The following is a 12615-nucleotide window of genomic DNA, read 5'->3' as shown; positions in this document are numbered from 1 at the left end:
ATTACAAAAGTGGGGCTCTGGTTTAAACTGTATGCGTTGAATCAGAACCCTGTGTACTAATCATCAGGCCTTTATTCAACAATTGGGGTTCTGATCATCTATGTTGGATATCTTAGGAGGGAGAAGAAAGGGGCTCCCTCTATACCCGCTGCTGTTATCACAATCCAACGAAATTTTAGCTCTAGCTGTCCATAAGCACCTGGGTATTAAAGGCCTAGAGCTGGCTAGATGGCATCAAAAATTCACCTAAATTGCAGATGATGCTTTATTGCAAATTACTAACCCAGTGATATCATTGTCTAACTTTCTAGCAACCCTGGTCACTTTTGGAGAGGTGTCAGGCCACATCAATCATAATAAATGCTCTCCTTTAAATATTCAATATTAGTCGAGATACCTTTCTTTTTTAGATGGGAACCCTTTAAATTGCTGTATTTGACAGTGTATGTGACTGCCTCCTATACCATCCTGTTTGAGACGAACTACCCAGCCATAACTTAACAGGTCAGGTTGCATCTAGATTCATTGAAAAAACCACCAGATTTCATGGCTGGGCTGTATAGCTAACATCAAATGTGATATAGCAGCAGTAAAGATGAAGTTTCTTTAATCCTTTTGTCTGCTCCCTATCTCAGTCACTTCCCACTAGAAAAAATACAGAGGCTGATTCTCCAGTTTTTCTGGGTTAAGTGGAGACCACGTATACCCAATCATTCCTTTTTTTCAACTTAAACAAGCAGAAGAGCTCTTGGTTCTCTCGGTTCGGCCGCTCAGCTTCTGCACCTATCAGTATATGATTCTACCATGGATAGTCCATTGTGGGTTTCTATGGAGGCAGCTGAAGTATCTCCCCTTCCAATAGATGGCTTACATTGGGTTTCTTCTTTGTTCCATGGGCGCATCACAAACTCTGTGCTGAAGGATACCTAGCAGCTATGGGAGGGACATAAAAAAATTAGGGAGGTTTAATTTTGCCTCATGTGCCCCATTTTCCACTATCCAGATATCCCTCCGGGTGACTCAAATTATGTGGTGTTTAGATGATGGCTCAAAACATTTGTAGCACGATATTACATGTTGTCACTGCAAGAACCAAAAACTTTTGCATTTTCATGGAATACACACACATTTCGTCTGGTTGAAAATTTTCACTATTTACAGATTAAAAATTTTGTTAGTGAAGCTTGTAAGAAGGTTACCAACTCAATTAGCCTTGCAACATTTAACAGCATCTGTAGACTTCTTCCTAGCCCTAAGGGTACCATCAAGATCATCTACAGCTCATTACTATCTAATCAATCTTTCAAGCCACATACTTATGTAACTAATTGGGAGAAGAATCTGCAGAGCACACTAGATCCTGAAATGTGGCTTTCAATTTGGGACTATACTGCCAGGAGCTCTTCAAGTAGTTCGGCAGTGAAAGCAAACTACAAGCTCCTTATGCGTTGGTACATGTCAGGCTATGAAAATTTACGAGCACTTCCACTGCCTGATGTTTTAAAGGCTGTTACCCAAGAGCAAAGGTGCCCAACCTATCTGGCCCGCGGAGCTGTCAGCCCTGGAGCCCTCTCCTCATTCTCTCTCTGTTTGTTGTCTTGGGGGGATAGGGCACTCACATTTTCCATGCTTTCCAATCGAGATTGTGCTACCAAGAGAGGGGGCTGCTCCCTACCCACCTTGTAGTGTGAGATAATCCCAGCATGAGAGCTGTGTCTGCGTCCATGCTGCTGTCATTATTTCCAAGTATAAACCTTTATATATCCTTCACTGATTGTCCTACTGGGAGCCAGTGGGAAATGCCTTTTGTTTCTCTCTTTGTCCCTCCTTGCTATTAAAATTGTATACCCATCATATCATGCTACGCCTTCACACATAGCTATCCCCTTACTGTCTATGAACCCCAATTTCTACGACCCCCCCCCAACTAAAATGTTACATATCACATATAAATCCTCCCATGTTCTTTGAATCCAAATTTCTCCTGAAAGGGGAGCTCTAGGTATATTAAAATGTATGATAAGTGAGGGGTCCTTGTCCTTGTTAACTGTACTAACTATACCTGTCATACCATGCTACCCGTCACAAATATCTGGCCACTTATGTTCTGTAAACCCTAATCTCCCAGGAAATGGGATATGTAGGGCCCTGAAGATGTAGTAGTAAGAAGGTGTCCCCCTTGGCTACCTGCCACACGAAATACATTTCTCTGGAAGTATCTATTGCAGAGATACTTGATTTGTCATCTCTTTTATTTGGTGCATGTATGTTACTGTACTTAGAAACATTTTAATTTAATTTTAAAATAAAACTGTTCTAGTTTTAAACATTCATCTTTAATGTCTATTTGCATTGTGGCCTGCAAGATTTATCCCAATGTCAACAGCGGCCCCCAGATGAAAAAAGGTTGGGCACCACTGCTCAAGAGGAACCTTTTTTCACATCTGGTGGAACTGCCCTAAGATACACAGATACTGGATAACTTGGTTTACATGGTCCTGGGCTAACCAAAACCTAATGATCCTAAAGTCGCCCTCTTAAATATTAAACCTCCTCAATGCACATTTTTCTAGTTTCAGCTGCTTCATTTTATTTTCACAACAAGTCCTGGAAAAGGTCTGGAGTTCTGCTCTACCCACAGTATCTCAGGTTAAATGGAAAATTTGTGGTACCTCACAATGTCTGCTACACCGAATGACTTGAGAACCATGGATAACACATTAACTTCCATTGGACTTTGGCCATTGTTAACCATATAAACTATTACAGTCCACACATCTAAGGAGAAATGTTCGTGGGTCAGTGGCATGTACTGCTGCCCCACAGCCATTTGAGATTTTTCTAATGTGCCCCCTAAGCCAACCCCTTCTTCTTTCCCTGCTCCCCTTTTCCTGTGTCTTTTATTCTACTAGTTGGTATTTATATAATCTAGCTCATCCTGCCTGTTCGGGTTTACCTGCCAAGGTGCCAACCTGGATTCCTTAGGTTATGCAAGCAGTAATGGTGCCTATGACCTCATTGATTTACAGTAAATGTTGACACTGTTGATGCTAATTGGGTCCCCCCCCCTTTTTTTTTTTTTTTTTTTTTTTTTTTTTTTTTTGGTTCACCCCCCCCCATTTTTTTTTTTTCTTAATTTTCCTTTTTTTTTTTTTTTTAGGTCTACCCACCTCAATTGATTTATTTCCTAATATTGCCATTTTTTGTTATTTTTGTTGTAAATGTGTTTTGAAATGTTTCCTTTTGTCTGTGTTTGTCTTTTTATTTAAAAAAATCTTACTATAAACTTATCGAAATAGAAATATTTTACGTATTCATGGGTGCATTTTACTTGCAACTGACCCCCTTCTGACCTGCTTTAGGAGTCCATGCACATTGTTTCCATAGCATTTGCTATTCAAACTCGTTTGTGAGTGAACAGCAAGTGCATTCTAATTTGAATTTGAAGTCATGGAATTTTGATAACCCGCTTTTGATATGCATTCCAAATATACAACAAATGTAGGAAAACAATGTTCATTTATACTTGTCCACATGCATTTGCTATTAAATCCCATTTGCATTTGAAAAGCAACATGTTTTCTTTTGAATAGGAAACAAACATGGCTTTGAATGGCTATTCAAATGCAAATTCATGTGTTGGGGGGGGGAGCAGTATTTGACAAGAGAAGACTTTGTTTGACCTGCCTTGCAGTTCAAATGCACCTCAATAGCACAAACTACAAAAACCACATCCCAAAGCCGTTTATATGCACCTTTTGGACGGTCATGGGCAGTGCTGAATAGTGGGGAATAGAATTCTGATGCCCTGTGTTTGAGACAACAGACATTGCAACAGCACCAACGTTCAGAAAGTCTTGAACTGCTTTTCGGTTTGGCTTCTATAAGTAAAAAAGCAGCTGTGATATGAACAAAACTCAATGTGTACAGGTCCTAAATCTAGCTATGGAAGCTGAACTGATAAAATGTTAGTGAAATATCACAAAAATAAAACACGAATAGATGACACTAGAAGCGCTTTTCTAGCGGAGCCTATTCTTGAAAATTTCCTATCTGAGGCCTTCTGGCCCTGAAAAGTAGTGTGTTGAATGAATCTTTCCATAGTATGTAAGACAGTAACCTGTAAATGACCACATGTGAATTGTGTCCCATTATTTCCTACTTGAATACGCTAAACTTTTTTACATGATTGCTATTGACTATCAAAATACTCTTTTAAGTATATATTATTAGGCATTCTTTTAAGTATATATTATTACATTTATCTTACTGTGTTTGTATCCAGTTACAAACAATGCCAAAGGCCCAGTTAATTTGAGTCCAATTTAATCCTGCCATTATATAGCTGTAAAAACTCCATGAATCTCCTAATAAAGCAGGAAAAAGCTGACACAAAGAAGCATGTCTGAACATTTATACTGTCCTGCAATGCAGTTAATAACCTTGTTTATTTTGTTCCTGGGCTCTATGATAATGTACATTTCCAAAGATATGAAGTCCACAGTATGGGGAAATAAGCCATGCTGTGTGTGAGATACCAAGCCGTACCATTTATAAAGACATGCTGGTACATGTGCAGTAACCCTGCAGAATATTCAGTGTAATCAGTATATTAGCAGGAAATAAGGTTTGGTAGTAATAAAGAGAACAACTTCTAATCTTATGTTTAGTATTAGGTCATATGTCCATTAAAATATTTAAAGAGGAACTACACACATTGGTTGGCAGTGGGCTTTTGTCATAATCAATAAATAGACACAGCACACTTGCCAACTATGGCATATACTTACCCAGTCCTGCAGGAGCACACTGTCCTCAGAAGGTATTATCTTTTATACTGTCTCAATGGGGGATTTCCATAGCGGAGAAGATAGTGATCCACTTCATCCGTTGGATAACCAATGATGATCACTGCGACTGGTTCTACAGCATCAAGCAACACTACATATCCACAGAACCAAGCTTGTGCTGTACAGTGTAGAGCTAAAACAGCCACCAGGAGCCAGGGCCTTTATTTTTTGTCAAAAGAGATGTCTCTTTTGTTAATAGGCTCTACTTCCTAGTGACTTTTTATTGTTTTGAGTTTAGGTCTGTCTTAATACTTAAATTATCTCAAGCGTTGGCCATCTTAGTTCCTAAACACAAAAGCATTGTGGAATATTTGCTTGGAAATTCTTGCTTAAAAAACTGTACTAATTAAAAACCTCCATTAGGTGGCTGTCCTTAGTTACAGCTGTGCACCTATCCACAAACTCAGGACTGCTCGTGCCATACGGACACCTGTTAACAGACTGAGGCCCTACAATTGCTCTGTCCTTCTGTCCTTCCTTGTGTAGTTAAATGTTTTTCACTGTAATACAGAGATGTTGGGAAATGTTGTCTGGCATATAATGTTCTTCCTATAATCAATGTCACATCTGATTGATCCTTACACTGGCTGAAAATGGAAGTGAAAGGAAATAGCTGTAATGCAGTGTGGAAGCACATATGACCCATAAAGAGATATGCTGTGTAATGATGTGGCATCAAAAAAGTGATGGCTCCTCCTGCATTGTTAACCATACAGGTCTTTTAGCCTGCTCTGTCACTGGCTCAAAGTCAGGGCCTTTCAAAATTAAACATGCTGACAGATATCCAAGGTGGACAGGTGCACATGATACTTAAAAGGGCAAATAATAAACATACATCAATTATAATGATACATTTGTAAATGTTATTGAAGTATCAATTTAATTGATCAGAGAAAGTAGAATATAATTTTTATCCAAACATCCAACACACCTAGAAGCAAACATAAAACACAATTAAAATATCACCAATAAAACAACAACAAACACTGAAGATCTACAAGAGAAGACAGCTTTTAGGTATACAATGTCTGTTTTAAATGTGCTAGGACTAATTCAGCACAATAGAAATGTAATCTTTTATTTAGCGCACAGTTGGAGTTCAGCAAATCATTAAAACGCATCTCTCAGTTTAACACTTTTCAATATATTCAGACTTGAATTCCTGAAGGTGAGCTCAGACCTTATGTTCTGATGGTAAATGAGTTTCTGCAAGCTGTGGCAGTATCATTGACAAGGCTTATACCTGGTGTTACAAGGGACACTGCAAATCAATAAGTACTAAAGTTTCCCAGCCATTGGAAATTAAAGCTGAACTTCAGGCAACAATAATTTTACCTTTGCAGGGGTTATTGGTCCTTTTTTCCAGGGGATGATTGAATTAGACTAAAGATAAAATAAGTCAAATATACCCTTTTTGTCTAAATAGGGAGAACATACTTATTTGATGGAGTTAAGCTTATGTTTTTAAGTCTTGCTGACCGGCCAGTCAATCACTGATGGTACCAGTCTTTCAAGCCTTGCACTGTGTTATGTGGAGGCTCACCCACAACTCAGAACATCATGCAGCTTAAGAAACCACCACTTGCAAAAGGTATGAAATGAACTCCTATTCTAATATCTCCGAGGAAAAATGTGCAATTGCCCATTGCAGTGTGGTGGGAAGATAGGCTTTGATGGACCAAATAAACATAGAGTTACATACAAAAATAAAATAGATGTGGAAAGTTCTAGGGCCATTTTGTGCTATTTATGCAGTTTAGGGTCACACATTTGATCACTTTAGAATAATCCTGGCAATTTACTAGAAGTATTTGATGTACCATCCACCTTATTGATATTTGATTGGTATTAAAATTGTTCCCACCATTTATCTAATTGAAATATTGACCATGACAATGGTTTCAAATCAATGCAACAGTTAAATAAAAATACAAAAACGCCCTGCATGTTTAAATTTTAGTTGACTATAATTGATTTTTGAATAAATAATTTCATTTATCATAAATATTTCATAGCCTATGGCTAGCTGAAGGCAGTCTGCACCCCCAGGAGCCTTGATCCCAGGACAGAAATGTAATGCAAACAAAACAGCCCCCGAGGTCCATGATTCTGGCCTCTCCTTATGCTTCCTGTACCTATTGGCCCATTGTTGTGATTGACAACCTTATTAATCATCACTTCGGTGGAACAGGAGTTGGCAAAAACAGGAGCTATGACAGGGATTGACACATAGGCCTTTGTAAGTAGAAGCTTCAATTTTTTTTTTATAATTATAGGTTTTCCTATTGTGGTCACTTCAGCAGTTTTTTTTATTGCTTTTAAATGCTAGTAGCCACATTGCTGAACATGGGAAGAAACCTAAATTGCTTGACAAAATACATCATTCTTTTCCAGAAGACAATCACTTTTAAATGTCAGATGGGACAGCTACTACTGCTCAGAGATGCTCATACAAAATAACATAACAGCCCAGTAGGAGTAGTAATACTTTAATAACGTTTAGCTCCAGGGATTACAAAATCTGACGTCTGCTGTGTAGGCAGCAGAATTTAATACTGACGACATTTGCTTGGAGATGACCTGACTTTTCCGAAACTTTGTTCTAGATTATTGTTCAATGGCTGTCCTAAAAACATTGATTTTCTTAACAGTTTCATTCCGAAATAATATTACAGAGGATGGTTCAATGAGTCATTTCCCTCTGTATCATTCTATAAGAGTTGTGGTTGAGAACCATACTGTTTGTTGTACGATTGACTTCAGCTTCATATACCCAAACTCCCTCATGTAACATCTCTATTCAAATACCGTAAACAATGAAATCTTCAATGGTATAGGAGGCCGTAGATAGAAAGACTCATGTGGAAGTCACTTCTACTGATGATTTGTGATCGCCATATTTATGACCCATAAAATATAACATGGCAGCTCGGTGGCACAGAGGTTAGCACTCTTGCCCTTGCAGCACTAGGTCCCAGGTTTGAATATCGGCCAGGACATTACCTCCAAGGAGTTTGTATGTTCTCCCCATGTTTGGGTCAGTTTCCTCCTGGTACTCCGGTTTCCTTTCACATCCAAAAATGCAGTTAGGTTTAATTGGTTTCTCTCAAAACTTGACCTTGGACTGTGCTAATGACATATGACTATAATAGGGACATTAGATTGTTAGCCTCTTAGAGGGACAGATGGGCCATCAGTGCCACCTATGCCCCCCCAATGGATAACATACTTACCATTGGATTTAGGTACACTTTAAATCTGAGCTTTGCTTATATCTTGTCTTCTCTCCTTCTCACTGCCAGTGTTCTAACTCAAGATGCATCTGTTGATTCAATTTCAGCACATCTCACTGTTTTAGGAAACCAGGGGTGAATTTATCACAGATGATAGCCGGTTTTATATTGCAGGTCACGGCCATCACTCAGTTGAATGATTCATCTATTCATTCTGTGACAGTATTGACAGAATGATCATCCCATAAAACCGAACAAAGCCAGAAGCACACAATGTACGTAAGACAGGTAAAGGCAAAATGCTGCATAATATGTACTATCTGCACAATAGCTTCTTTGTATCCAAATGCGCTTATCAGCACAGGAACTATGCCAATGTTTTACAGAAAACAAGCCACAAGATTTATATACATCCTCCTTGTTTCATTAAGTCACCAGAGGGATAGATGTTTCAGAACATTCACAGGATGACAAAATGAATACAAGGGTAACGTTAAAATAACTTGGTTTACACAACATTCGGTTTGGTTTAAAGTGCATCTCCAGACAGTCATTATTTTTTAGTTTTGTACAATGAGGAGAAGTATTGGAAGCTCTGCAAGGAGTTAATCGCTATGTATTGGGGATATTGTTTTCCAATTATTGCCCCTGTGAAAGACTTACTAGACAAGCAATGAATGAGATATGATGATGGATATGACACATTCAATTGAAAAAGAACACCGGTAAATTTTGAGATGTTTTTCAGTCTTTGGATCCTGATGACAATCACCTCTACCCATTTCTTATCATGAAAACTTCATTATAGAAATGGATATTGCCATTTAAAGGATCAGTTCATCAACACTTCTATTTGGGTGGATGCTCTTGGGAGATATCATACATTGGTTCTTTAGCCTCTGCATCCCAATTCCTAGTCTAGCCATCTTTATGGTATTTACACATGTGTTTGATGATCTTTATTGTTGATTTATTATAATAAAAAAGGCATCAGCATAAGTCAAACATTCAGATCCTAACTATAAATCTGAGCAATACAAAGTGAGATTGTTATAGAAAGCTATATAAGAAGATAACTTTCAGTAAAATCATTATGCCACAATGATCATTAGATCCAGAGGTGCAAGCAATTGGAAATATTTGTACAGTTTGCCTCTAAAGGTCAAGCCAGTCTTTTTATTTTTTAGCCTCCTAATTGGTTAACCTATATAGAATAAAATGGAAGGCTTATGAGTTTTACTGTGTGGATGGGCTATCACTCCTTCAGACAATGCCTATTTCCCTCTTTCACCTTTTTCTAATTGTAGTGGCCAATGGACAATGGAGGAACACATGGTGGAAGAAGCATGTCTTGAGTGAACAAATAAGAAAAAAAGTGAGAACAAGTATAAATAAAAGAAGTGAAAACATTATTATCCCAAGCTCTATCATAGCACCCACCTGAACTGGTTGATGCTGGCGACTTGCTTCGCCTAGATGGTCCTGGGCTCTTGGTTGTACTTCGGCGTGGTATGTTCGGAAGCTTAGTGTATGAAGTAGATTTCACAACCCGACATTCTACAAGAGAAAAGGAAGGATACCTTAGAAACTGCAAATCTGTTGCTGTATACTCAACACATAAGATCATTAAAGTCTGGGTATAATATCATTAAAGTAATCTCTCCACAAAGTAATCATTTATTTATACGTTACATTTATTTATACTTTCCATTATATATTACTGTGCTTTATAAACACCCTGCACATAAGGCCTGATTTAATAAAGCTCTCCAGGGCTGGAGAGGATACACTTTCACCAGTGAAGCTGGGTGATCCAGCAAACCTGCAATGAATCTGGTCCAGGATTATAAAAATTTGCTAGCAAATAACAAATGACTTTGAAGAAATCGTTCGTAGGTTTGCTGGATCACCCAGCTTCAGTGATGAAAGTGTATTCTCTCCAGTCCTGGAGAACTTTAATGAATCAGGCCCATAGTCCTCAACATCTTTATAGAATGACTGTGGGGAAATATGTCATCAATATTAGTCAGCTGAGTTTATAAACCAAGTTTGTTCATATACCTATAAGCATGCCCCTAAAATATTTTGGTTTGACTTCTCTAACATTTTGAGTTGCAATCTATCATCGGCCAGGTGTGCACCCTTCCAGTCTAACCTGGACCCTCCTGCTCAATTTATCTGCCCTTAGTATAACCTCTATAATATAAAAGTCAAAGTAGGGGAGATATTCTGTATTGTACAGAGAAGAATTTGGCAGGACTGTTACCTGTACTTGAGATTTTACCAGCATTGCCCATAGCAAGGTGAGAACTCGGGGGGTTTCTGGCAAGATCAAGAGGTATTATTTTGGACTTATCCAATCGAAAAACACTTAAGTGTGTGTTTAATAATAATTAATAATTACATTTATTGTTAAGGCTCCTATACGCTTTAGGTGAGAGCCATTACACTGTACTTATCCCTTATAAGGAAACTGAGAAAACTCAAATTAGTTTGAAACTAACCCAACAAAATGATGATGAGCTATACATCAAAAGGCTCTTGTTAACATAAAGCAGCATTAAATGAGGTAGGAATGATACCAATTTAACTAGATTGTACTTTTTGTGCAATGACAGTTTAAAACCATTACTCATTACTCAATAACAACTCTGTTATCATATGAATCATTGCCATTAAATCTGTATTAGGTTCTATAGGATTCATTAATATCAATCAGAACATTTCATTGTAATAAGGTATTTTAAGTGAACTATTGTATACTATGTTTTATCTTTTGAATCTACTTTCCTTATTCACATAAGAACAGTTGCGTTTCATGCACAAGAAAAAAGAACATTTGAAAAAAGTTTGTTCTATTACATGTATCCCATAATTTGTCCTCAAGGGAACTTTTCCACCAAGGTATCTGAAAATAGTATTTACAATATATCAAAATCACTTTTATGTACCGCTGATGGTCTATGGAATATTTTATAATATATGACTCTGGTTGTTTCACAGCTGATGTTCTTTCCCGTTTTATCCCAGTGGTTTTAGCTGACATTATCTTTTTGTTTGTGATATTTCTTTCTCCAGCTGGTATATTATTAGCATTTGAACAAGACACCTTACTGTCACTAAACGGCAAACTTGTATGCAATATGAAGAAAACCTAATAAAAACATTTACTTAAAAGTGCATTTGCAGATTTTATGTATTTATTGCACAGTACATTTTGAAGGACTCCTATTTAATTGAGTTTAATGGAAAAAAAATGGCTAATGGAATAAAACTACATATTGTAATGTTTGATGACCCAAATTGTTAATAATGGATTTTTACAATGTAGTGCTATCTCCATGCATATATAACACATAGGAACTGCATAGCTAATGTGCCAGTGGAAACAATCCTTCAAGCCCCAGAGGCTTTAAAGTGACCAGACAGGGCTTTATTTCAGAAAGGGAGAGGCAACGTCCATTCTACAATGAAATATACTCTTGTATGATCAAAATCACAGAGCTACCCAAACCTAGAGCATCCTAGCTTCCGTGCAACTGCTGGAAATGAATGAACTTGTGCAGACCAGTGCAGGAGTTACTTGATCCCAACCCAGCCAATCAATAAGGTCAAAGATTGAAACAAGGAAGAGAAGAAGGAAAAAGATGTAGGCACCCTCAATGGAACGAGGACAGGTAAGTATAAATAGGTTATAGTTCCGCTGAGAAGAGTATTCACCTTTTAATTTTAACAATTCGGCGTCAGTACAAAAAAGTTGATTTAAATGACCGTGAGAGCAAATATAATTAAATAAAATGTAACAAATGTACAGGTAGTCCCCGGGTTACATACAAGATAGGGACTGTAGGTTTGTACTGAAGTTGAATTTGTATGTATGTCAGTACAGGTACATTATAATAATAAAAAATGCAATTAGGACAGATGTTTGTCTCAACATATTATTAGGCAGCGTGGTGTCAGTTACTGTATAAGAACCTCACTATTAATCACAAACAAAGCAAGAAAAAAAAATCTTTATGGAGCCTAGACATTCATTAATGTGCTTTATTATGCAAAAAGAAACAACTGCAGAGTTTGTCTTGGTCATTAAAGAGTTAAAAGAGGCTGCAGAAAGAGCTCAGTCTCAGCTGTGTTTAGCAAAAAGATTTCTTCTCCAAGTCATGCAAACCACCCCTCCCTCCTTCAAGCCTCCATCCTGCATAGAGCCAGCAGGGAAGCCCTGTTCGTATCTAGGAGTTATCCGTATGTCAGATGACCTTAACCCGGAAACTACCTAGTAATTACATTTGCTGTTCTACTTTGACCCTTCTTAGTCATTTACTATTATGTGTCTTTTGCTGACCCTGTGGTTGGTCTATGGATAATCAAGTATTTTTACATCATAAACAAGAGCATGAACATAACTTTTTTACTGGCCTCTGTAAAAGCAGGCACTGTGGAACAATTCAACCTCAAAGGTTGCAACTGAGGTCGAGGTGGGTCTCTGGAAAGCTTTTAGCAGCTGCTGTATATTTATATTAAAAGGCTGG

At 37.8% G+C, this 12615-nt stretch overlaps 1 protein-coding gene and 1 long non-coding RNA gene across 5 annotated transcripts in view; one reads left to right on the top strand and one right to left on the bottom strand.

Moving 5' to 3' along the window:
- DCLK1 (doublecortin like kinase 1) overlaps positions 1–12615 on the bottom strand; it is a 208796-nt gene that overhangs the window by 94195 nt on the left and 101986 nt on the right. For all 4 annotated transcript variants that reach the window (XM_072404171.1, XM_072404164.1, XM_072404197.1 and 1 more), the window contains exon 5: positions 9524–9640. In XM_072404171.1, coding sequence (XP_072260272.1) covers positions 9524–9640 — 117 coding nt within the window. The remainder of the gene's footprint in view (positions 1–9523; positions 9641–12615) is intronic.
- The window catches only part of LOC140326019 (uncharacterized), a 131283-nt gene that overhangs the window by 83969 nt on the left and 34699 nt on the right, over positions 1–12615 (top strand). The gene's annotated exons all lie outside the window — the stretch shown is intronic.

Source organism: Pyxicephalus adspersus, chromosome 1 (assembly GCF_032062135.1).
Source record: "Pyxicephalus adspersus chromosome 1, UCB_Pads_2.0, whole genome shotgun sequence".
In the NCBI taxonomy this organism is placed as follows: domain Eukaryota; kingdom Metazoa; phylum Chordata; class Amphibia; order Anura; family Pyxicephalidae; genus Pyxicephalus; species Pyxicephalus adspersus.
Note: the sequence above shows the minus strand (reverse complement) of the source record. Positions and strands in the feature narration are given on the sequence as shown.